The sequence below is a fragment of the Sceloporus undulatus genome, chromosome 7 (assembly GCF_019175285.1).
Source record: "Sceloporus undulatus isolate JIND9_A2432 ecotype Alabama chromosome 7, SceUnd_v1.1, whole genome shotgun sequence".
NCBI lineage: Eukaryota > Metazoa > Chordata > Lepidosauria > Squamata > Phrynosomatidae > Sceloporus > Sceloporus undulatus.
Window position 1 is genome coordinate 10529988 of NC_056528.1, and position 23759 is coordinate 10553746.

Below are 23759 nucleotides of genomic sequence, written 5' to 3' on the forward strand. Positions count from 1 at the left end.
CTTTCCTTTCTCATAACAGATACATCTGCCTCCGGAGAATCAGAAATGTTTATATTTAAAAACATTAATACAAAGTTACTTGGATCCCTGAGAACTGAGCTCTTATCACAACTCTGGTTTCATTTCTACAATTATTACACAATTGGGCATTACACTGTTGCATCTTACGGCTTCAGTAATAATTTATTCTTTAAAAATTCTGTCTATTAGGCAAAATAATAGAAGAAGGCACAGAATCAGTACTTGCTTCCATGGGAGGAAGTCCTCCTAAGGAAATGTATTCAAGAAGCAGGTTGCAGTGTGCTAAGAGCTATGGAGAACAAAATGTAAGAGGAAAGGTTGGGGTAGTTAGGCACATTCAAGCTAGAGAAGATGGAGAGGCGACTGGATTGCGATCTTCAAATATTGCAAGGGCTATGCTAGAGAGGAGGGTTTAAGCCTGTTCTTTGCTGCCCTAGAGAGCAAGGCCACATCTAATGGTTTCAAGTTACAGGAGGATAGATTTGGATATAAGAAGAAACTTCTTGACTGCAAGAGCAATGAAACCAATGGCCCAAAGACATGGCTGGACCTCTTTCTCTGGATGGGTCTTCCAAAAGAGCGCCTATGCTGGAGAAAGCCTTCAGCTTGGGGTTTCTAAAAAGTACTGCCTACCCCACAGATAGGAGTAGGCAAGTGGTGCTGGAGGAAAAGGTAGAGGCAGTGAGTAAGATGAGAGCCTGCTATATGATCATGGACAGACATGACCACTGATGCAGACTATGGGGTCACCTATCCCACTGCTCAGAAATGTCTCCTCTTGTCCTGAGAAACCAGACTCCCAGCAAACGCCCAGTGAGGGTTATTTCCGGATCCTTCGGGCATGTTTCGTTTTTTGGTAGATCTTCTTTTTATCGCAGCCAAGGTTGTGGTTTGTCTTCTTATGGCAGGCAATGTGGACGAGTTTCAAATTGTCAACAGTGAACAACAGCCGGTAGAAATATTCCCAGTCCACTTCCCTTTTGTCCCGGTCCTTAATGGCTTCAGCCAGCGTCGGGAGGATCGTCCGTTTCTTCTCGATTCTGAAACAGAGGAGAACAAGAAGACATGTATCCACACTACACAACTGCTGCAGTAGCTGCCACAACTCCATCCTATGGAATTGTGGGATTTGTTGTTCTCTAGCCCACTCTCGTAGACTACAGCATTAAGGTTCTCTGGCAGAAAACTTCAGTACCTCCCCTTGAAGATTATAGCTTCTTCATTTGAACAGAAAGGAGGTTTTAACCTTCACCAAGGAGATGAAGCACGGCATTACACGCGTGGAGCTACTAAAATGCAGTTAGTGTGTGCAAATGTGTGTTGTTGCAGAATGCCTCCTTTGTAAGTTTAATTCTGTATGGATTCTGCAATGAAATGTGACTTGGGGGAACATAAGTCCCCTCGCCTTGGTGCATAAAGATGCGTGTATTCTGTATCTCCAAACGCAGGTACCCAGTTCCCCTTAAGACCAAACAAGCCATTTCATTTTGAGCATCCAAAATGGATGCACACACAATCCGTTGATCACCACGGTCCATCGGATGTTGCCCAGGTACGTACACGTGGTCGAGGTTCCAGGTGCTGAAAAGGATACGACTCTCTTTGTTCCCATAAGGATTGATGGAGTGTCTGCAAGGACAGTCCTTGGTGTCAAAAGGCCCCTGTTGGAGATACAACAGCAAAGAGCTGACACTAAGAAATAGCATTGCACAGGGCAAGGCGGTGGAAGACTGGATGGCGCCTCTCCCAAAACAGGAGCCCTGGTGGCGCAGTAATTAAATGCCTGTCCTGCAGCCACTCACTCAAAACCATGAGGTTGCGAGTTCAAGACCAGCAACAGGGCTCAAGCTCGACTCAGGCTAGCATCCTTCTGAGGAGGGCACTAAAATGAGTACCCAGATTGTTGGGGGCAAATTAGCTTACAGTTGTAAACCGCTTAGACACTGCTTAGGCGGTATGAAGCAGTATATAAATGAAGCTTGTTTGTTTTGTTTGTTTGCCTCGAACTCAATCCTTTACCATAAAAACTAAATATCACTCCCTGATGTGCTAACTTTATTATTAGTTCTGACTGCTCCAAAATGCATAGTATGGAGCACATTTGTACCATGTAGAGAAGTCCCTCTGGTCAAGCAAGTTTCACAAAAATTTTGCAAATGTGTACCAAAAACTAGCCTCAAAATATCCCTGGAGATGTAGGGGATATTTCCACACATTTTGGGCCCACTTTGAACCAATTTAGCCTCAAGAGAGGCTTTTTTGAATCAGGAACAGACTTCTGCCCACTTCCTTTTGTTTAAAGAGAGAAAGAGTCCTCTTCTGGATCTAACATGGCCCAGGAAGGCTCCCAAACATGGTGACAATGTGCCCTAAGTAGCATTTGGGGGCAAAAATGGTTAAGTTGCGGGGTTTATAGCAGGCATGAATGTGGCTCTCCTATGTCTCCAGAGGGGGCTAATGTTTCTCAAATGTGTGTTTCCAAGAATAAAACGTACTTGACAAGAAAACCAGCCTTCTGGCGTGCAAAGACACACGTTCTCCTCCTCCCTCCGGTCAAAGTAGCAGCCGTTGTACCTCTCCGACTTCAGTTTCTCCATCATTGCTTCTGCAATCTGTTGGAATTTTGTACGGAGAGGTGGATGGATGGCGGACGCATAACTACTAACCTTACAAGAAACATAAGAAACATGAGTTTCCATGGCTGAGCAGGGATTCAAACACTGATCTTCCAGTGTCCTGCTCCAATACACAAACCACTACCAGTCAAACTACTCTTTGCATTGAAATTATAAATGAAAATCATCAACATCGATCAGAAAATTCCAGATAAATGTACTAGTTAATAAACAGAATTGCAAGACTGGGGGGCTAAAACTGAAGACCTTGATTCATCAACTGTTTAATCTTTCCAAAATGATGGGCAAGCGCAACTGAATGTCTGGATATAAAAACTGTTACCTCTTTCATGTAACCTCGGATTCTGCTCTCGCAGCTGTACCGCATGTAGCTGGACTTCGTCTTAAAGCGAGATTCAACGCCTGGAAGAGAAGGAAAGGATACCATGGTCTCCATCCCCAACAAAAATCGGTTGTAGCAAATTCAGCATGTTGTGTAGCCGCTTATCAGCCTACCCACTTGCTGATATACTATAAGTATATCCAACGGCGCAACAACCATGGAGGCTGAGGGCTTCCATTGAAAGTCAGTATTGCTGACTAAGATGGCGGTGAGAGCCCAAAGGAAAGCAGTAACCAGAAGACTCTGTGTGTGATATGCCAGGGCTTCTACTTTCCTTTGCAGTGATGGCAAAGGAAGGCAGGCCAAGTCTGCCAGCCTATTTCTTATCTTCCTGACCTCCTTCACAAGCCTTTTCCTCCCAGCCAATGACACTGACACCAGTATAGTTACTGGTGCTGCCAGTAAGAGGAGTCCAATGCCAGTGTAATTCCAGCATAAATTCCACAGCGTAAAGTACATGAGAAAGGAAAACAAATAGGTGTGTAAAGGACAGAGCTCACCTTGGAACCACTTTTCGTCGTCCGCTCGGCTTTCTGCAGCAATGTTTTCACTGAGGTTGTGGATCAGGTCCGCCAGCAGTTTCCGTTTCTTGGGGGCTTGTTCGTCGGAGAGCAAGCCTTGAGCGGCGCGGACAATGTCGTCCGTTCGGCTGGAAAACGCGTCCAGAAAGCGCTGGATCTCGCTCACGTCTGCGGGGGACAGGAGTCAAGGAATAGCAAAAGAGACCAGGAATTAGCCCTGAATAATAATGCAGTTTGACCCTGTGTTAACTGCCACGGCTCAACGCCATGGAATTCTGGGGTTTGTGGTTTTGTGATGATTCAGCCTTCTCTGTTAGAGAGCTCAGCTGCCACAACGAACTACAAATCTCAGGATTCGAAAGCACTGAGCCGCAGCAGCAGTTAAAGAGGTGTCAAACTATAATATTTGTGCAGTGCAGATGCATCCTGCCCCCATTTCTCCCTTTCTTGGAGTGTTAAGTCCCTTGTGGAGATCTGTACAGCCTTCTGCCCCCAAAAAGACTCTGTGACTATGCTGAGCACAGACAAGCGCAGGAAGCGTAGGAGGAGAGCCCTTGGCCATACTTACAGCCCTGCCACTTCTCTCCCGGGGGCAACAAGATCAGCTCGGAGTTACCCTCCACCTTCTTGAAATAGGCCTCCGTCATTTCCGTCCCGTCTTCGTATAGACACAGCCGGGAGCCAGGGGAAGGGAGCTGCGGGGGAAATCACATGCGGGTCAAAGAGGTGGCCACCAATCCAGCCTTCCTCACAGAGCAGATAAGTCCTGGTTTTGTTGCTAGCAAAGTACACAGAATCACAAAGACCACAAGGGCCCTCCAGTCCAACCCTGTTGTGCCATGCAGGGATTCACAATCAAAGCATCCCCAGCCGACTCCGAAGGAGCGTCTTCCTCTGTTGAACAGCCCTTACTCTCAGGAAGTCTCTCCGAATGTTTACTGTAGTTTGCACCCATTGCTCCATAGTGTCCTATTCTCTGGAGCAGCAGGAAACAAGCTTGCTCCATGCATCCTCAATATGGCCTCCCTTCAAATGCCATATCACCCACTTCGTCCAGAGACACTGGCTCCATTCAGACATTTTATTTCAAGCCACAGTTAAAGAAGCCTTAATTTCAGCACAAAGGACAGATGAAAGGAGTAACTGAAATGTAGGTTCAGTCGAGGGTTTGTTGCTAAGAGCTGCCAATGAACCCTATGGAATGGATGCGCATATATATATTTGCATTTGGTGACGTCTCACATCTTGCCACAAGCACCCATCATCCCCTTCCCTTCCCCACTGTCCAAGGCTGATGGGAGTTGAGAAAATAAAGCGCTTCCTATGGGGCTGCAGTTCCAGGGCGCCGCCAGCAGGAGGCAGTGGCGCCCTCCCATTTGGGGCTCTCTCTGTGTTTTTGGGGGGGTCCCCAGCCCTCCCTTCTCACCTGGAGCAGGGCCCTGGCTTTGGCGAGCAGCTCCTTCAAGCTTTTGGCCGCCACCCCGAATTTTCTGCCTCCTTCGGGTCCGCGGACCTTGAACGCCTTCGGTGCCATTTTGTCGAAGGCCCGCCTCGAACCGGCAGACTCCCGATCCTTTCCCTTATCTTCCTGGCCCTGCAGAAGCAGGCGCTGATTGGCCGCTAGAGATGTCCATCAAAACAAAGGCACCGCCTCCTCCCTTGGCTCTTAAAAGCACAGCGCCCTATTGGCCGCCAGGGATGTCCCTCAAAACAAAGGCACCGCCTCCTCTCTTAAAGGTGGAGCGCCCATTTCCGTTACTCCTCGAACCAAGTAAAAACGTTTTTAGAAATAAGATTATTTATTTATTAGAGATAAACATTTATTTATAAATAAACATTTATGTATTTTATTCAAGAAAGCGAAATCTTTGTAAAGGGGGAGGGAGTAATTGGCTTCTGCTTGTTGACGCATGCGCAGGATGTCGAGTGAAAAGTGACGTCGCCGCCCTTTGTTCTAGCGTACAGGAAGTGCCGCTCTAGGAAGTGCCTCTCGCTAGTCCCAGCCACCTCCTCGTTGTTTGCGCCTGCGCAGTAGCGTCCAAGCGGTTGCTAGGAGATTAGTGGCCCTAGTGATGGAGCCGGAATAAAGTAGGTAGGAAGGGGGGAAAGGGCGGATTGGGGTCAGGGGGAAGCCGGGGAGAGGGGTCCCTAGGGCCCTGGGGGACTCCCCGCCACTAGAGGTGCCTCTTGCCTTCATAAACAGGCCTTTTGGACTACATCTCCCATCATCCTCAGCCCCAACAGTGAGGCTGAGCCCACACTGCAGAAACCAACCACTTCGACGCTGCTTTAACTGCCATGCTGGGAGTTGTAGTTTATTCTGGCCCTAAACCCCTCTGAAAGACTAGGCTCAAGGCCTCACAGGACTACAAATCCCAGAATCCCATGGCATTGAGCCAGGGCAGCTAAAGCGGTGCCGAAGTGAGTTATTTCTCCAATGCAGATGCAGCCTTCCTCCCTCTCTCTCTTGAAAGTGTCTCATTTATTATTGTTGTTGTTATTATTATTATTAAAGGACATTATTATTATCATTTTAATGATTTATCATTATTATTATTAATTAAATGGCATTATTATAATATTTAATTGGTATTATTATTTTAATGATATTATTATTATTAACTGTTTTGCTATAGTTATTTTACTAGAGTTTTTACTAGAGCTATTATCATGTTATCGTTATTCTGTGGGTCGTTTTAAGGAGGGAGGGGAAAGTGGGGTTGTTTCATTGTATTATATGGTCTCTGCTGATGTAATCTGCCTCGATCTTGTTGAAGAGGTGGGAAATAAGTAAATAAATATTATTATTATTACTATTACTATTACTGTTATTATTTCTCACCCTGCTCTGCCTATGGATCGAGGCAGGGAACACCAACAGACCCACAAATGCGTAGCATCAGTAAAGAAAACACCAAGATGTCAGTCAACATAAATATCAGATCCAAAGCACACTGCGGAGATAGTCCAGTTTGAGACCACTTTAACCGCTGGAGGATCCTGGGAATTGTAGTTTATTCTGGCATTACAGCTCTCTGACAGAGAAGGCTGAGTGTCTCACAAAGCGACAGCTCCCAGGATTCCCTAGCACTGAGCCGGGGCAGTTAAAGGGGTCCCAAGCTGGATTCGTTCTGCAAAGTGTGCTTGGGATCCCTGGTCTCTTGGCTGGCGTTTGCTCTGGAGGAGACGGAGCTGCTCTCTGGTCCAATGCAATGCGCCCAGTCAATATCAGACCCTGAAGGTTTAGCAGCGCATGTGGTTTACCTTCTAATAATCCTCCGTTGCCTTTCCTTCCAGTTAAGCTCAAGAGGGCAGGATGCCGCACAAGGTTGGGTTTATTGTTGTGAGTTCATCGGGACACGAGGATGGCTTCAGCGCAAAAGAACTGATGGTCCACGCGCCGACCATCAACGGATGGAGGTCACCAAGGTACACAAAGTGGAGGACATTTGAGGATAAGCGAGGGCCCGACCTCTTTTGCTCATTGGCCTTTCCTTTCTCATAAGAGATACATCTGCCTCCAGAGAATTAGAGATGTTTATTTGTAAAGCATTAATACCAAGTGACTTGGATCCCTGAGAACTGAGCTCTGATCACAACTCTGGTTCCGTTTCTACAGCTGTTGCGCAACAGGTCGTGACACAGCAGCATCTTGCGGCTTCAGCAATCATTTATTCATTTTTAAACATCTTTAAAAACCTAGTTTGACACGTTGAAGTGAAGAATAAAATGCATTGAGAGGGAACCGTTATGGGGTTCCCCCCCCCCCCCCCGCTTTTATGTTACGTGGTTTACCGGAAGTCATGACATATAAAGGATTGCTCCTGGATTTGGTTACCATTTGACGACTGGATATTTTAAGGAACTAATAGAGATGTCTAATTCAGTATTAGTATTTTATTGATTGTTTGGATTGTATTGTATTATTTTAATGATGTAATCCCGCTTCAATCCTTGGAAGAGGAGGGATATATAAGTAAAAATTATTGTTTTCTTCCATTCCAGGCTCTGCCAATATCCCCAAGAAATCGTCCTGCAGATGGTGGAGCGATGTAGAATCCGGAAACTCCAGTTGCTGGCTCACCAGTACATGATCTCCAGCAAAATTGAATTCTACATCAGCGATAACCTGCCTGAGTACTTTGCGCCGTACAAGTCGGAGAGGTTCCGAAGGCTGGGGTAAGCCTCTCTTTCGAGTTTCCGGGTCAAAGGAAGTATTAGTCCCACTAAAAACACGCTAAGCACATTGTGCTCCTGAGAGAATTCGAAGACACAGCTGTGTTAGTCTGGGAAAGCAGTATGCGAAAGGATCTTGCCGCACCTTTGAGACTAGTTGAAAGAAAGAAGCCAGAAGTGTGAGGTTTCATAGACCTGAGTCTGCTTCCCATGCATCCAAGAAAGTAGGCTCAAGTCTAGGAAAGCTCACGCTACCAACTTCTTAGTCTCAAAGGCACTAGAAGATCCCTCTGCATATTGACCCTCCTGGGAGGTTCATCCCAGAACTAGAGGTGACCTTAGAGGAAGAAGGGGACCTCTATGGAGGGTAACGTTCTCAGCGGCTATTAGTCCAGGTGCTTCCAGAGTTTCCAAGTCAAGGGAAGTAATGGTCCCGTTCTGTTCAAGCTTCTTCTGGAGTAGTGTCTTCACTTCTAGGCTCCTCGTTTTACAAAGGCTATGGAGAAGTTAGAGCATGGCATAGAGAATGGCAACAAGGACTCAATGGGATGGATTCCAACTCTAAGGTTCAATTGTTTTATATATATATATCAATAGCAAGTACATTTCTGTACTGGTTATCAGTGCACTTAAGCTAAGCAGTTTACAATGTGTAAGCTACTATATATATATATATATATATATATGCGTTCTCCATGTCTCACTACAAGGAAACCGAATAGGAAAATGAAGAAGGTGGAAAGGATTTTGCATTGATAAAGCCTTATAGCTTTCAGGAATCTGAAGCTTTTAAGTGTCATGGTGTGTCACATGAGCAAAAGCCATAACTGTATCCTCATTTTTTGGTTTCAGAAGCCCTTGTTTTGAGATAATAAACATTTAGTGCTTAGTATGTTATAGAATCATAGAGTTGAAAGAGACTGCAAGGGCCATTCAGTCCAACCCCATTCTGTCATGCAGGAAATCCAAATCAAAGCATCCCTGACAGATGGCCATCCAACCTCTGCTTAAAGACCTCTAAGGAAGGAGACTCCATTATTCTCCGAGGAAGGAGTTTGTTCCACTGTCGAACAGCCCTTACTCTCAGGAAGTTCTTCCTAATGTTGAGCTGGAATCTCTTTTCCTGGAGCTTGCATCCATTGCTCCGGGTCCTATTCTCTGGAGCAGCAGAAAACAAGCTTGCTCCCTCCTCAATATGACATCCCTTCAAGTATTTAAACAGGGCTATCATAACACCTCTTAACCTTCTCTTCTCCAGGCTAAACATCCCCAGCTCCCTGAGTCCTTCCTCATAGGACATGGTTTCCAGACCCTTCACCATTTTGGTTGTTCTCCTTCGGACACATGGCTCCAGTTATCCTGTTAGCGCTCACGATGCTCGTAACTAGATGAGCTGTATTGCTTCAAAAGGCCACTGCTGCTTGGCAGTCATTATTAGCAGATTGTATTTGAAGTGTTTTTCCTTCTGCCATGCAGTTACGTCTCTCTCTCGGATAATGAGAAGACTGGCTACAAAGCCCGAGAACTGAAATCGGTCTATGTGGATGCTGTTGGCCAATACCTGAAGTTGACCTTCCACAAAAACTATGTCAATCGATACAACTTGTACAGCCAGGTAAAACACTTTTTTTTTATCTTGTAGGTGGTACTTCTTGTTTGGCTAAAGTAGTTGTGGGGGTCTTTTCTTTGTGACTCTGTCTTGTCCTCTCTGAGATCTTGGAGTGTCATTCTTGCCAATCTGCTGACAAAACCAGAATAAACAAAGCAGCGTAGTTTTGAAATAACGAAATTATGCAAAGTAAAGGGTTACTCTCCTTTCCTCTCAGTTTGTATTATTCTTTTCACAAGAGCCATGATTCAGAAATGCATTTTTTAAAAACAGGTGCAGAGGAACCTCCTCATCTCTCCTTTCTTTCTTTCTTTCTTTCTTTTCTCTCTCTCTCTCTCTTTTAAAGGTTGCTCTTGTAGCCATAAATATCATCGGCGAGCCTGCAGATTTCAGCAGCGACAACAGTCATGTAAGTCATGAAATGGTGGGATTGGAGAAAATTTGGAAGACACCCAATTTTGGTTTCGGCTAAACCAGGGAGATGGTCGGGTTGTAACGTCACTCAGAGCAGGGTTTCCCAGGGCCTCTGTGGGAGACCAGTAAATTAGTCCTATAAAAGAAAAGACTCTGCAAACATCCCGTGGGTATTTCACACAAAAAATGTCCTGTGCCTTTTTCTTGCTCTTTCCAAAGGCTTCACGAGAGAAGCTGATTGACCATTATCTTGGAAACAACCCAGACGAATCGGCCTTAGATGGAACATACATTGGGTAAGGATAACTATGATATGACCCCCTCTTCTCCAGTGTGGCCACACTTTCATCCCCGACACTGACGCCACTCCTGCAGGCGTTTTCCATATACACGCCTGAATGTGGCTGTCTCTCTCCACCCCAGGAAGCCCGACTCCATTTCACCACTGGATGATCTGGCCTTTGACATGTACCAAGACCCAGAGGTTGCCCAGATAATTCGCAAACTGGATGAGAAAAAACACGAAGCGGTGCGCAAGGAACACTACGATCAGGCCAAGAAACTCAAGCAAGCCATTGCGGACCTGCAGAAGGTATTGCCAGAGCATGATGAGTATGGCTGTGCCATTGTTCATTTGCCCTGGAGAACTTGGTGGGGATATTTGGAAGGGAATTGACCTAGCAGAAGGCGCCATGAGGCTGCCTGAGTTGTCTGGAGGCTGCTTTGCCTTCAACAGTGATGTCTAAGCCCTTGAATTTCAGGTCGGTGAGCGGCTGGGCCGCTACGAGGTGGAGAAGCGCTGTGCAGTTGAGAGGGAGGACTATGATCTGGCCAAGCAGAAGAAGCAGCAGATGGAGGAGTACCGCCTCAAAGTCTACCAGCAGCTGGAATTACACAACCTCCTTGATCCGGACCTGATGGTGGGTGACGTCTGCATCAATACATGTCACACATGCATTTCTTTACATGTCCCGACCCTTGATGCCCATTGGACTAGGAGTTGAGCAGGGGAGCTCTTCTAGCGAATGTTCGTGTAGCTTCAGGCATTGGCTCAGCCAAGGGGGCACAGGCTACACGTACCCCATTTTTATGAAATGAACAGCGATCCGTTTGGGAGGAAAGGCCCCCACAAAAGGTCTGAGGGTGGAGAAAACAAAACTGTCAAGGGCAATGGTACTCCCTGAAGGTTTTGGTGGGACAAGGGGTCAGTTGTCCATCTCTAGGCCAAGAGTAATAGTTTTTTCACAATCTGGAATTTTGTAACGTTTTCAAGCCATGGATGCAGAATCCATGGATAGGGAGGGGCAGCTGTATTAGATTCTTCTTAAACGTTAGGAAATAATTAATCTTTGATAGGATTTCTTCCCATGGCTCATTCCTCCAGGTCCGGCGGCCCCCCGACTTGCCTCTTGACCCCCTGGCTTATCCTGCCACGTCTCCTCACCAAAAGAAGCCTCTGCTTTCTCCCCGGCGGGACAGAACCGAAGCGGAGGCTGCCGAGGCTTTGTCTCCCGAAAAGCCACCAGAGGCTCTTTCTCCTGAGCCGGTTCTTGCCCAGAGCCCCTCTCCTCCTGCAGCCCAGGCGGCCCCTCTCTCTACCGAATCTGGAAATCCAAAGATAAATGTAAGCTTTGTTTTGTCTCGCGTGTGATGGGTTAGCCAGGCTTCAGAGCTCTTTGATAGAGAAAGCTAAATATCTCACAAAACGACCAATACCAGACTCCTATAGCATTCAGCCGTGGCAGTTAATGCAGTGTTGTACTCTGTTATTTCTGCAGTGTAAATCCAGTTTGAGACAGCCCCATTATTTTGCAGTGCATGGGGAAGAAAAGAAGGAGTGGGAAAGGAACCAATGGCCTGTTACAGACTGCCAAAATAAAGCTGCTTCAGGTCTCTTTGGTGCTTAAATGATGCATGGGTCCTAAGAATCCAGAAGCTGCACTCCAGTGTTTAGGAATGGAGTGTGGCTTTGGCACGACCTCCGGACTCTTAGGACCCATGCATCATTTAAATAACATACCTCCAAAGAGACACGAAGCAGCTTTATTTTGGCTGTCTGTAACAGGCCAATGTCTTTTAAATTAAAAAATCCTCTGAATTCTTCACCTCTGAACTGATTTAGAAAAAAAGTCTCTTTCCCATATGACTCTCTTGTGTTCCCATCTGAGCTATTTAAAGTTTGCTGTGCTTAGGAGTGGAGAGGAGAGAAACCTGCCTACATTAAAAAGTGGCTCACCAGTTTCTATTTGCCTGGCAAGGAGAAGTCAGAGAAACAGTGGCCACTCCTTTGCCTGGCAAAGGTCTCCTTCCTTCTCTGCTCCCCTGAAGACACTGCTGTCCTCTCACTCATGGGTCACTTAGTTTTGCCGCTGGTCCATTGGAGGCAAGAGGCCAGGTCTCCTGCATTTGACAGTGTCTCCTTTCCCTGCCCTAGGCTGACTTCATCCCTTACGACGAGAGGCCTCTCCCAGCCACCCGGAAGCAGCAGCAGGAGGAAGGGTTTGCTTACCTGGATCCTGAAATGAACGAGGAGGACATGGGAGACACGCCAAGAAGTGGCACTGTGGGAGAGCCAGAGCCATTGACGGAGAAAGCATTGAGGGAGGCCAGCACAGCCATTGAAGTGTTTGGCGAAGGGCTGGTAAGTTACCTTTCAGAGTAATTTGTTGTTGTTGTGAGACTTCATGTCAGCTCTGACTTAGGGTCACCCTACCTTAGAGTTTTCTTGGCCAGATTGATTCCAGGGAGTTTTGCCAGGGCTGACCCTGGTCAGCTTCCCAGGTCAGATGGAGTCTGGTGATGGAGCCCATAAATGACTGCTTAGCAACGGCCTGTGGATGGTCCCAGTCAGCAAAGGCTTCTCTCCCAATGTTTTTGTTTGGGGCAGGTTGCTGGGGCCTACTCCAAAACGTGGTCCTACCGGGAAGACTCATTGCTCGCAATTTACAAAAAGATGATGGAGGTGTCTCCCAGTACGCCAAAGGAAGACCTGAAGAACCTGCTTCGGGGTGCCATCTTTCTCATAGTGAGAGCCATAAAAGACATTGTCTCATCGGTGAGTGTGACCACAGTCCAGAACTATGCAGTCTCTGTGACAGGGGTAGGCCTTTAACTTCTTTCTTTCTTTCTGTTTTGTTTTGTTTTGTTTTGTTTATTAATGTGTTTGCAAGTCTTCCATGTGCAGTCCCCTAAAACATTGTTTTTAATGCAAACCCATGGGTCGTTAGCTATGGCACCTTGTGGCCCCCACCATTGGTTTCCTGGAGATGCCAGGAGTTGAATCTGAGATCTTCTCTTTGAAAACATGCGTTCCGCCACTGAGTTACAGCTTGCCCCTTTCCTTGGGTCCTCATTTCTAAAAGCAGATCAGTGAGTTGGGGGGTTCATTGCAGACATGTTTCAGTGTCTTGATGTTTGTCTGCTGTTTGGTACGGCAGGTTTTCCACGCTTCCTTAAAACTTCTTAAAATGATCATCACCCAGTATATCCCCGCGCATAAGCTTGGGAAGCAAGAGACCGCGCATTGTGTGGAGAGGACTTTTCCCAACCTGCTTTCCAGGACCGGAGACTCCTCTGCCCGCCTTCGCATAGCGGCTGCCAACTTCATCCAGGTAGGTCAGCCTGCAGAGAAACTGTGTGAGATGAAGGCTCCAACTTAGCTCTTCCGTCAGCAGCCTGCAATGGTTCTGGATTGTGCCATGGGCAATAAAATGAGTTCAGAGTCCTGTCAACTCAAAGTACTTACCTGAAAAAATGGAGGAAGAATCCAGGAATCAAAATACTAGGGTCCTTCGGATATCCATCTTCATAGGGCAGTGAGGTCAAAACTCTGGCCCTCCAGGTGTTTTGGACTTCAGCTCCCAGCATCCCAGACCATTGGCCAAGGTGGCTGAGGCTTCTGGGAGCTGAAGTCGAAGACACCTGGAAGGACAGAGTTTGGACATCACTACTATAGCGAGAATGAGGCTCATGCATTATATTGTTTTAATGTATTTTAAGAATTTCAGTCTTTTTGAAGTACTTGATTTTAGCACTGAATTTGTTTTAATTATTGTAGTCATTTAATTCTATTTTAATATACTACTTGTGTATGTTTTTAATTGTATGGTGCTTTTTTTAATGTTGTAAGCCGCCCCAGGAGAAGGATGGGATTATTATTATTATTATTATTATTATTATTATTATTATTATTATGTGTCCTTCATGCCATATTTGTTTCCCGGGGCTCTTAAAACTGCTGCCAAAACTCAGAGCAAACCACACTACTTGAGTTTGGATGGCAAACAAGGAGAACCTTTTCCTGTTTGCTTTTCCTAGCTTGCTTCCAAAACGCAGAGGTACAACTTGCTGTCCAGTTTCAGCCATGTAGAATTGTTTAACTGTCATGTCATTATGCTGCTGTGTCATATATATCCCCATGTTATTTATTCATTCATTCATTCATTCATCGCTTTTTCTTAGTTGGGATTTCAAGGCTGCTTACAACGGATTTTTAAAAGGTGACGTTTCTCTTCCTAGGAGATGGCCCTCTGTAATGAAGTAAGGCCCCTTCAGATCATCCCTGCTCACCTGGTGCATCCCCTGAAGCCAAATTCTCCAACACATCTCGCAATGAGCCAGGTGGAATTAGTGGAACGGTTGCTAAAAGATCTCGGGACGGATAACACCGGCTTCACCATTGACAACGTCATGCGCGTAGGGGACTAAGCTGCTGTGTTTCCTTTGCCCCTGTTGGTTTTTATCATGGGATAAATCATCATAGGGTTTGAGTCACAGAGCAGAACCTCTCCCTTCAAGGGTTTGAAGTGTATCCCATCTTCACATTCCACTTGAACCCAAACAATCTTAAATTGTTTCCAGAAATTGTACTGCCTCTAACTGGCATGCATAGAAAGGGGCTTCTGTAAAATGGATAGCCATCAAGGGATCGCAGGTGCTGTGGCTCTATTTCAGAAGAAGGAACTGGTGAAACCAGCTCTGAGTTTTCCTTGCCTAAGAAAATCCTGTGAAGTTAATGGGGTTGCCATAGGTCAACAGGCAATTGGAGGCACAGACATACACATCTGCAGGAGCCAAGCCCTCTTTGAGTGGTCCTAAGTGGTATTGTATAAACCAGTGAGAAACATTTGCCATCTGTCAGCCTAAAGTGTTGTTGTTGTTGTTGTTGTTGTGTGTCTTAAAGTTTTTCGCAACTCATGGTGACCCTACCATGGGATTTTCTTGGCAAGACTTTGGCCCCATACAGACAGGCCAAAATAAAGCTGCTTCGAATCACTTTGGAGGTATGCTATTTAAATGATGCATGCATCCTAAGACGCCAGAAGCCATGCCAAAGCCATGCTCCACTCCTAAGGACTGGAGTGCAAGTTTGGCGCAGCTTCCAGACTCTTCGTATGCATGCATCATTTAAACAGCATAGCTCCAAAGTGACCCGAAGCAGCTTTATTTTGGCCTGTCTGTATGGGGCCATAGTCTCCCTGTGATTCTGAGGGTGTATGACTTGCCCAAGTGGGTTTCCATGGCTGAGCGGGGATTTCAACCCTGGTCTCCCAGGGTCCAATGCTCAAATACCTACACCACAGTGACTCTCCAGCCTAACCTAACCAAGACAGCAAATGCTCTCAGGCCACCCCTATCACTTTTCAAGACTGTTCCTCTTCCTTTGCTCTCAGTTTGCCACAGGCGGCCTGGAGCACCGGGTCTATGAGGTCCGCGAAACAGCCCTCCGGGTGATCTTGGACATGTACCGCCAGCACCGAGCCATCATCCTGGATTACCTCCCTCCCGACGACGCCAACACCCGGAAGAACGTTCTGTACAAGACACTTTTCGACGGGTTTGCTAAAATAGACGGCAAGCCCACGGAGTCTGAGATGAGGGTAAGTGCAGGCAAAGCCCCAACATTTGTTTTGGGGTTGGGGAGCCATCAGGATGCAACAAAAAGGGGGGAAGAAAGGGAAGAGTCCAAAAACCAGGCGGTCAATGGAGCTAAGATGCTGAAGGCATTTGTTTGTTCTTTTCTTAGGAATCTCGTATTGCCTTATCCTTTTTCTGGGTTGTTTTTCCTGCTGAGTAAAGTTGTTGGAAGTCATCTGCAATTATTTGTTTTAGTTCACTCTGTTGACTGTATTCTTTTTCCTCTTTGTTCAATTTAATTATTGCATTTCTCTCCCTTTCGCTTTTTAGTTTAGATGCTAGCCATTGGCCTATTTTATTAGCATGCTCCAAGTGATAGTGTTTTATGTATTTCATCTTAGGCCTGTTACAGACTGCCAAAATAAAGCTGCTTGGGGTCTCTTTGGAGGTATGCTGTTTAAGTGATGCATGCACCCTGGGAATCCGGAGGCTGCACCAAAGCTGCACTCCAGTGTTTAGGAATGGCTTAGTGTGGCTTTGGCGCAACCTCCGGACTCTTAGGACCCATGGATCATTTAAATAGCATACCTCCAAAGAGACCCGAAGCAGCTTTATTTTGGCAGTCTGTAACAGGCCTTATTTGCTATTTCAGGTATTTAATTTTGGTGTATTTTGTTCCTTATACCTTGCCAGTCTTGTTGAATCTTTTTGTTATTTGGTGAGCTTTTAAGCTCTTGCTCTTTTTGTTTAAGTGTCTCCAGGGGTGGGGCCCGTAATATTTCCTAATCCTAAACCGATTGCAATGGCAATATTCCAGACATTGCCATTCCAAAAGATGGGGAGGCCCACCCAATTCATGGCACTGACCCAGAACCCCATGACTCTGGAGCATGTTGCATATGCATATGTGTCCTTTGATAGGCACAGAAGAAGGCGGCCTCAGAAGAAGCCGAAAGACAGAAAAAGGATGAAATCAAAGTTTTGCAAGGTCAGCTGGCTGCTCTGAAGGAGATGCAGACAGAAGCTCAGGCAGCAAAGGTACCCGGATCTTAGGAACATTTGGGGCAGTTTTGATGTTGTGCGCAACTCACGCACATGGGAGCGGAGGAGAAGTGTTCCTTGGTGGGAGAAAAGCGGGCTATAAATGGAATACAATAAATAATAAATTAAGTTTTCTACATAATATGTAAAATAGATTAATTAACTCCTCATTAAAGATTATGACATTAATTAAACTTTAAAATACTTATATTTTCCTTTTCTTGTAGGAGAAAGAGGCCGATTTTCAGAAATCCAAGAACCCAGGTAGGCTGCTGCTGTTGTTTTTTAATGATAGACTCTCATAGAAGATGTTACCAATATTTCTGGTGCTTTGTGGAACATAGATGTTCCAGAGCAAAATACTCCAAACTGTGTGCTCTAAGAAAGGGGCCACTATAGAGCGCAGGGACATAACTTCAAGAAAAGGAGGATCTCATGGCCTTATAGAAGCCATATTTTAAAAGCAGCAGACCTAAAATTTTCTTTTGTTTGTCCCAGGAAGAAACTGGGACTCCAAGACAGATCAGAACCGGCCTTTTCCCAGACTTTAATTTGAGTGTTGGGATGATAGCAGTTTCTCCTCGTGAGAGTTACTGCCTTGCGCTCCCATGCCCTCTCCTCCAAATAGGTGACATTTTCATAGGGGAAGGTCAGGTTTTTTATTTTTTAATTGAAAACAAATGTTGAAAATTAAAAACATTTATACAGTCCTCAGATTGATCCAGAATGTGATGAGTATTATTGGTTTTTAACAAACAGAAATTATTAGAGAAATACTGGCAAATGTGCAAACTTAAATTAATATTATACAACAATTTTCTATAAGTCATACTGTTAATTTCATTTATATCAGTCATCCTCTTGTCAGGTAATTCATTTTGCATCATGAAACTGCCGTTATTATTAACCCTTAAATATTCGTACTAATATAGGTCAAGTTTGAATATCTTCCTGGTTCTTTCTTCCTTCTTTCTTGCCTAGTTTCTCTCATTCCACCTTATTATACTCTTTTTAGCCTTCCTTCCTTTCCCTCAACCTCTCTTTCATAACCAAACCTCACTTCTCCCTTCACCTCCTCACTCTCATTCCTATTCTCTCTACTTCTTCTCCATCGACTCTCTCTCTCTCTCTCTTTCTTCCACTAACTTTCCTTCCTGCCATCCATCAACCTACTCTCACCTTCTGCAACATACTTAAACCTGCTGTTCACCTTCCTTTTCCCAACTCATACCTCTCCCAAGCATTCTCTTTCCAATCATCCTTGGCTTCTTTCCTTTTATGCCGAGTCAGTTGGTATTAATACAGACCTTTTTTCTCCATTTTCCATGTGAATTTTAGCCTATAATAGGAAGCAGATTTAAATTTTTAGCTATTCTATTTTGAGCTTAATGCTATACATATTGTTAGCTTTAGAGTTATCATTCATTTGTGTAACTCTATAATATCCCCTTTTCAGAATCAAATAAAAAGTGTCTATTTTAAGCCCTAATTATTCTATTTTACTATAGTTTCAAAAAATTAATATATTTTAAGTCCTTTACCTTATGTCTCTTTTCTCATTTAACTTTCCTCATATCTTTTCTCAATTCTGAGTCTTGTTAACCTTATTAACGCACCTTTATTTAAGTCTCAAGTCGAACTAGTGATAACTAACAGTAGTGGTCTTCCTCTCTTCTTTATCTAATCATTCCAAGGTCTTACTCCATTCTTTTTTCCCTTCATTTTTCAACTGATTTCTAAGAAGTGTCATTAATTTGTCCATTTCTGTTGCATCATATATTTTAAGTAACTGGGGGGCTTTTTGCTTTCCATTTTTGAGTCAATGCTATTCCCACCATTGTTATTAAATAATGAAGACTTTTTCCATACTCTTTATCTAAGTCTTCTTCCCACATATTTAATAAAAATGTTTCTGGTCTAAGTTTTAATTTTCTTTGGAGGATTGAATTTATTACACCTCATACATCTATCCAATAGTTTTTGACAGTCTTACATATCCAGAGACAGTGGTATAGTGTCCCAGGTTCTTTATTACAGGTTCTTTATTCCCTGCTCAAGTTGTTTAATGGTCTAGCCTTCTTTTCTTTTCTTTCTGAAAGGTGACATCTTAAAAGCCCCACAGCCTACGGACGTTGCGGATGATCATTCCTCTGTCACAAATTACCTTGACAAGTAAGTGCAAAAATTGCCTGCCAGGATTTACCCCAGGGAACATACTGTGAAATAATAGTGGTCAAAACCATCCTTTCTTTTAACTGGGGAAGATTTGGACTAATTGACATTTCCAAACTTGGCTACAGAGGTAGCCTAAGGTACAGCAAATTGCATCAGTCCAGCTTTGAGCTTACTAGTATGTACACTGCCATCTTTAGATCCTCCAGAACAGCCCTCCTGTTGCATCTGCACCCAAGCCCCATTCCTGCCCCAGTCCTATTTTTGTCCTAAATCAGACAAAAATTCATTTAGGGTTAGGGATGCTGGGAAGTCTCCCAGTGAAGGTATGGCATGGGGCTGTGCCTGCCTATGTGGGAACTAGATGTGGCCCCTGGGTCTGATGTTCATCCCTCTTTTATGCAGTATTGAGATAGATGGAGCACAGACTGCATTGAGCCCAGCTGTCCCTTTACCTTTATCTCTGCCCTTGCTTCTTCTCCCCCATTCCAGCCTTTGCATCTTCTGTGGGGAAAGAGATGAATCTTTCACAGAGGAAGGCTTGGATCTCCACTATTGGAAGCGCTGCCTCATGCTAACCAGATGTGATTTCTGCAAGCAGGTGAGACCTTCCGCTTTTGCCAGGGTTACCATGAATATTTCTACATATGCCAGGACATAAAAACTTCTTCGCTGCTTATGTAGTGAGCTTGTTGCCCTCTCGATTTCATTACAGAAATCGATCTGCCACCAATCCCATGTCTTGGTCAGATTTTCTGCCTCTGCAGGGCTGTCCCCTTTTCTCTTTGACTGTATACAAGTGCCATTGCCATTTGCACCTTTTCCCTATTCCAGATAGGAGTTTAGCAAAACCTTTGTTTACAACCAGGAGGCCAGGTCTGCTCAGGTCTCCTCTCAGACCCAGATCCTCCTCCCTTTCCCTGGCGCAGGTTGTTGAGATCGCTAGCCTGACGGAGCACTTGCTGACCGAGTGTGACAAGAGGGACAATTTTGGCAAGTGCCCACGCTGCTGTGAAGCCCTTCCAAAGGATGAGCTGCCCCGCCACATCAAGGGGAAGGCCTGCAACCGTAAGTGTGCCTTGGCAGACTTGGTGCCAAGAAACAGACAGGGTTTGGGATGAAGGCAGGTTTACTTACCTGAAATTGAGATGAGAGTTCTGTCTTGTTACCATCCAATAAAACCTGCTGACTTGATGCTTACTTCAGCAGGAAACGGGGAGATTTTAAAAAGAGATATTGTTTCTGGGTTAGTTTGGGACACAAGCAGTGGACCCAACAGGAGACTATGGCCTGTTACAGACTGCCAAAATAAAGCTGCTTTGGGTCTCTTTGGAGGTATGCTGTTTAAATGATGCATGCATCCTAAGAATCCGGAAGCTGCACTCCAGTGCTTAGGAATGGAGTGTGGCTTTGGCGCAACCTCCAGACTCTTAGGACCCATGCATCATTTAAATAGCATACCTCCAAAGAGACCCGAAGCAGCTTTATTTTGGCAGTCTGTAACAGGCCTATGTGCACTCTTTGCAAAAATAAGACCTGTCATGTAATACCTTAGCCAAGACATTCGGAGGGGGACCTCTTGAGCATATGCAGAATTCCCCTCTTCTTCCCCACAAGCAAACAGAGCCAGCTTCTGGATTGCCGTATTGTGGTTTAGAGATTAATTGCTGATCCTTTCCCATAGACCGGTCCCCCATAAAAGTGTCGCATCCAAGTGTATTTATTCAACCTGCTGGATTACCTGAAGTTTCTTGTCTTGACTCCTTGCACTGACTTTAAAGAAGTAGCACAATTGCTACTTGTAGAAGGATAAGGAGAGCAAGACCGACCACAGTCTCATTGTGTGGGATGGCGACCTGTCCAAGCCGCTTCTTTTGTACAACAGTTCCCAGAATCCTGGAGCAGCCAATGCTAGCTAGGGAATTCAGTGTAAAAGAAAAGGCAATTTTGCCAAGCTCAGATGTGGGAGGATGTAGAAAAGGGGCAGGTGAATGACTGCCCTTACCTTATCCTTTACCACTGATGAGGATGCAGGAATGGCGGCCACCTTGTTTCATACACAAATCAGCACAAATTGAAAAAGAAAAAGATGCCCACAGTGTCCCACCTCTGTCTGACTTCTGCCTTTCTTCCTGCCAGCTGCCAAACCTGAAAAGGTGGCCAACCGTTGTCCCTTGTGCCACGAGAACTTCACTCCAGGAGAAGAGGTGAGAGAGGCCTTGGGTTGCCTTCCCTTTAGCACAGCTTTTGTGCAGAAGCAGTGGGCTTTGCATGGGATGTCCTTCCCCCGCTGTGTCTCTTAGGCCTGTTACAGACTGCCAAAATAAAGCTGCTTCGGGTCTCTTTGGAGGTATGCTATTTAAATGATGTATCGGTCCTAAGAGTCCAGAGGTCACGCCAAAGCCACACTCCATTCCTAAACACTGGAGTGCAGCTTTGGTGCAGCTTCCGGATTCTTAGGATGCATGCATCATTTAAACAGCATACCTCCAAAGAGACCCGAAGCAGCTTTATTTTGGCAGTCTGTAACAGGCCTTAGAGTCAGAGGGAGGGAATTAGCCACACCTTGGAAGGGCCCTTTTCCCATTCAGGGAGGAACATCCTCTATCCTCAGCCAGCCAAAGACAGGGGACCCTTAACCAGAGTGATGTGAGTTTGGGGAGAAAGACAGGCTATAAAGTAAACAAATGTATAAATAAAGATATCTGGTAATTACATTTATGCTCTGCCTTTCCACTAAGGAGCTTAAGGCAGCTTATGTGGCGCTCCTTATCCCCATTCCTATTCTCACAACAACCCTGTGAAGTAGATGAGGCTGAGAGAGAAGGACTGGGCTAAGGTCACCCAGGGAGTTTCATAGTTCCATGTGGGCTAGAATTGGAATATTCCCTGGTCCAGAACTGTGCCATTGCATCTCACTATCTATTACAGAAAGTGGGAGCTCCCTTAACCTATAGCAGTGATGGCAAACCTATGGCACCCGTGCCAGAGGTGGCACGCAGAGCCCTCTCTGTGAGCATATGCACCATTGTCCCAACACAGACTTCACTAGAGTTTGTCATTAGAAATCCAGAGGTACATGGCACTTTGTGATAAATAAGTGGGGTTTGGGTTGCAGTTTGGGTGCTCGGTCTCTAAAAGGTTCTCCACCACTGATCTATAGTGTTAAAGAAATGCAAAGTGTGTGACTCAGTCCTGTCTTGTGGTGTCTCCCCTCCGCTTCACTTTCTCATCCATGCAAAAGGTCTGACCCCTTCTTACCTTCTCCTCCACTCATTCCACTCCTCTCCCACAGGCCTGGAAGGTGCACCTCATGGGCAAAGATGGCTGTCGCATGAACCTGAGGCGGACCCAGATCTTGAACAAGAGCTTGCCATCGCAGTCCGTCACCGGTAAGGCCTCCATTCTGCACATTGTAACCGCCCCACTCAAAATGGCCAAGGATAAAGCAGGAATGGGGAGAGTGCCAGGCTTGAGGGGTGGCATTTTGCATCCCCCAAAACCTCCTCTTCTATAAAACAGAATCAGTCAGTCAGTCAACCTTTATTGGGCATAGAAAAACAACATGCATTTACAATAAAACCTCAGGATCGTTATTAAAATTTAAGCCATACTCTTGTTGCCTCTGCCAGAAAATTGGCCATTAACCTGGTAATATGTGGGTTCCTATCTTCTAATAAGTATTCCACTGATAACCCATCCAAACAGATATTCATTTCCAATAACCTTCTTAGCAATTTTCCCCCTCGGAATGATATACAATGGACAAAGCAATGCAATATGATGGAGAACATCTGGAGCTTGATCACAGAATCAGTCAAAGATACAGTGGTGCCTCGGGTTACGAAATTAATTCGTAACGCGGCCGCTTTAACCCGAAAAGCCTTCGTAAGCCGAATTGCCATAGGCGCAATGGGGAAAAGCCGCGATTCCGTGCGAAAAAGCCGAAAAAAGCACCAAAGTTGTTTTGTAAACCCGAAAAAACATTCGTAACCCGAAACAATAATTCCCTATGGGATTTTTTCGTATCCCGAAAATTTCGTAACCTGGGTATTTCGTATCCCGAGGTACCACTGTATTTCAAAGTAACCCAAACCACCGCAACATTTGGGGGTGAGTTGGGACCACTTGCCTCCTGCATCCCCTCCAGTCCTCAAATAAAAACTCACAAGCCCCATTAAAATCCCCCATTAGATTCCAAACAGGAACACCCTACAGCCTCTCTTCCGCAATTCAGACCCCACTGCTCCTCTTCTGCTTTCCAGGCAGAACCGCCGCGCCACTCAACCGATCCGGGCCACCAGCCGTGAAGCTTCGCTCCCCTTCGGTCGGAAGCAAGATCCCCACTCCACGCGGAGGCTTGAATAAAAGCACTGGCAGAACGTACGCCAAGCGATGACATGGATCTCTTCTTCCCCCGAGGGTGTCTTTGCAGGTGATGATGGCTACACCCGGTCTCTCTTCTTTGCCCAAGCGGCATGCGCCCCTGGCTGTCGGCTAGTTGCCTCGCTCTATTTATGATCGTAGGTTGGTTCTCTGATAGGTTGACTGCATCCACCCGCACCAGCGCTTCGGTGTGGAGCAGTTTGGCCCCACAAAACCCCTGGCCCTTTAAGCCAGTTGGGGTCCCATCACCCCTTGTTTGTTATCACTGGTTCTCAGGGTGCTAAATCACTTGCCGCTGTCCTTGAGAAGCAAAGGGAGGGGCAGAAGGAAGTTAAGCCATACCTTTTTTTGCCACCAACGCCTCCGTTTAGTCCTTTGCTTTTCGTGTTGTTTACCATGAAGCTCTCATCCCAATTCCAGCGAGTTGTCATAGACCTTTCCTAGGCAAAGTGAACTGCAATCGAGGTACAGACTGAAGTGTTCATAGGGCACATTTGAAATGTGCATTCTCATTTTTCTTGGGGTCCACACAGAATTCCCCTTGT

At 45.6% G+C, this 23759-nt stretch overlaps 2 protein-coding genes across 6 annotated transcripts; one reads left to right on the top strand and one right to left on the bottom strand.

Moving 5' to 3' along the window:
- Positions 1-22: 22 nt before the first annotated feature.
- DFFB (DNA fragmentation factor subunit beta) lies at positions 23-5270 on the bottom strand. Of its 3 annotated transcripts, XM_042479522.1 has the most exons (7): positions 4987-5255; positions 4129-4255; positions 3540-3728; positions 2980-3059; positions 2517-2687; positions 1582-1682; positions 23-1061 (listed from the first exon to the last, which is right to left on the bottom strand). In XM_042479522.1, the coding sequence occupies exons 1-7, from the start codon at positions 5092-5094 to the stop codon at positions 842-844; spliced, it is 996 nt and encodes a 331-aa protein (XP_042335456.1). In that variant the 5' UTR covers positions 5095-5255; the 3' UTR covers positions 23-841. The 3 variants fall into 3 exon arrangements, with proteins under 3 accessions (XP_042335456.1, XP_042335457.1, XP_042335455.1); XM_042479523.1 differs by having other exon boundaries at positions 921-1682; positions 2517-2633; positions 4987-5270; XM_042479521.1 differs by having other exon boundaries at positions 921-1682; positions 4987-5268.
- Positions 5271-5555: 285 nt separating this feature from the next.
- On the top strand, positions 5556-23753 carry CEP104 (centrosomal protein 104). 3 transcript variants are annotated; one of them, XM_042480474.1, is made up of 22 exons: positions 5556-5652; positions 6858-6989; positions 7566-7739; positions 9213-9351; positions 9692-9754; positions 9979-10055; positions 10183-10351; positions 10521-10679; positions 11144-11383; positions 12194-12400; positions 12647-12814; positions 13197-13370; positions 14278-14454; positions 15432-15638; positions 16537-16653; positions 16884-16920; positions 18756-18828; positions 19321-19429; positions 19758-19896; positions 20968-21035; positions 22124-22220; positions 23094-23753. In XM_042480474.1, exons 2-22 carry the CDS (start codon positions 6877-6879, stop codon positions 23225-23227), a joined length of 2841 nt encoding a protein of 946 aa, XP_042336408.1. In that variant the 5' UTR covers positions 5556-5652; positions 6858-6876; the 3' UTR covers positions 23228-23753. The 3 variants fall into 3 exon arrangements, with proteins under 3 accessions (XP_042336408.1, XP_042336407.1, XP_042336409.1); XM_042480473.1 differs by having other exon boundaries at positions 5556-5648; XM_042480475.1 differs by lacking the exon at positions 5556-5652 and adding an exon at positions 5713-5981.
- The last annotated feature ends 6 nt before the right edge of the window (positions 23754-23759 follow it).

Bases quoted from the DNA above. Each gene is read 5' to 3' on its own strand.
- DFFB (XM_042479521.1), bottom strand. From the start codon at position 5,094: ATGGCACCGAAGGCGTTCAAGGTCCGCGGACCCGAAGGAGGCAGAAAA. The intron at 3,729-4,128 runs GTAAGTATGGCC...TGTCCCCCGCAG, and splicing joins GGGAGAGAAGTGGCAGGGCT to ACGTGAGCGAGATCCAGCGC. The intron at 3,060-3,539 runs GTGAGCTCTGTC...CTTCTCTTCCAG, and splicing joins CGACGAAAAGTGGTTCCAAG to GCGTTGAATCTCGCTTTAAG.
- CEP104 (XM_042480474.1), top strand. From the start codon at position 6,877: ATGCCGCACAAGGTTGGGTTTATTGTTGTGAGTTCATCGGGACACGAG. The intron at 15,639-16,536 runs GTAAGTGCAGGC...GTCCTTTGATAG, and splicing joins CCACGGAGTCTGAGATGAGG to GCACAGAAGAAGGCGGCCTC. The intron at 19,897-20,967 runs GTAAGTGTGCCT...TCTTCCTGCCAG, and splicing joins CAAGGGGAAGGCCTGCAACC to CTGCCAAACCTGAAAAGGTG.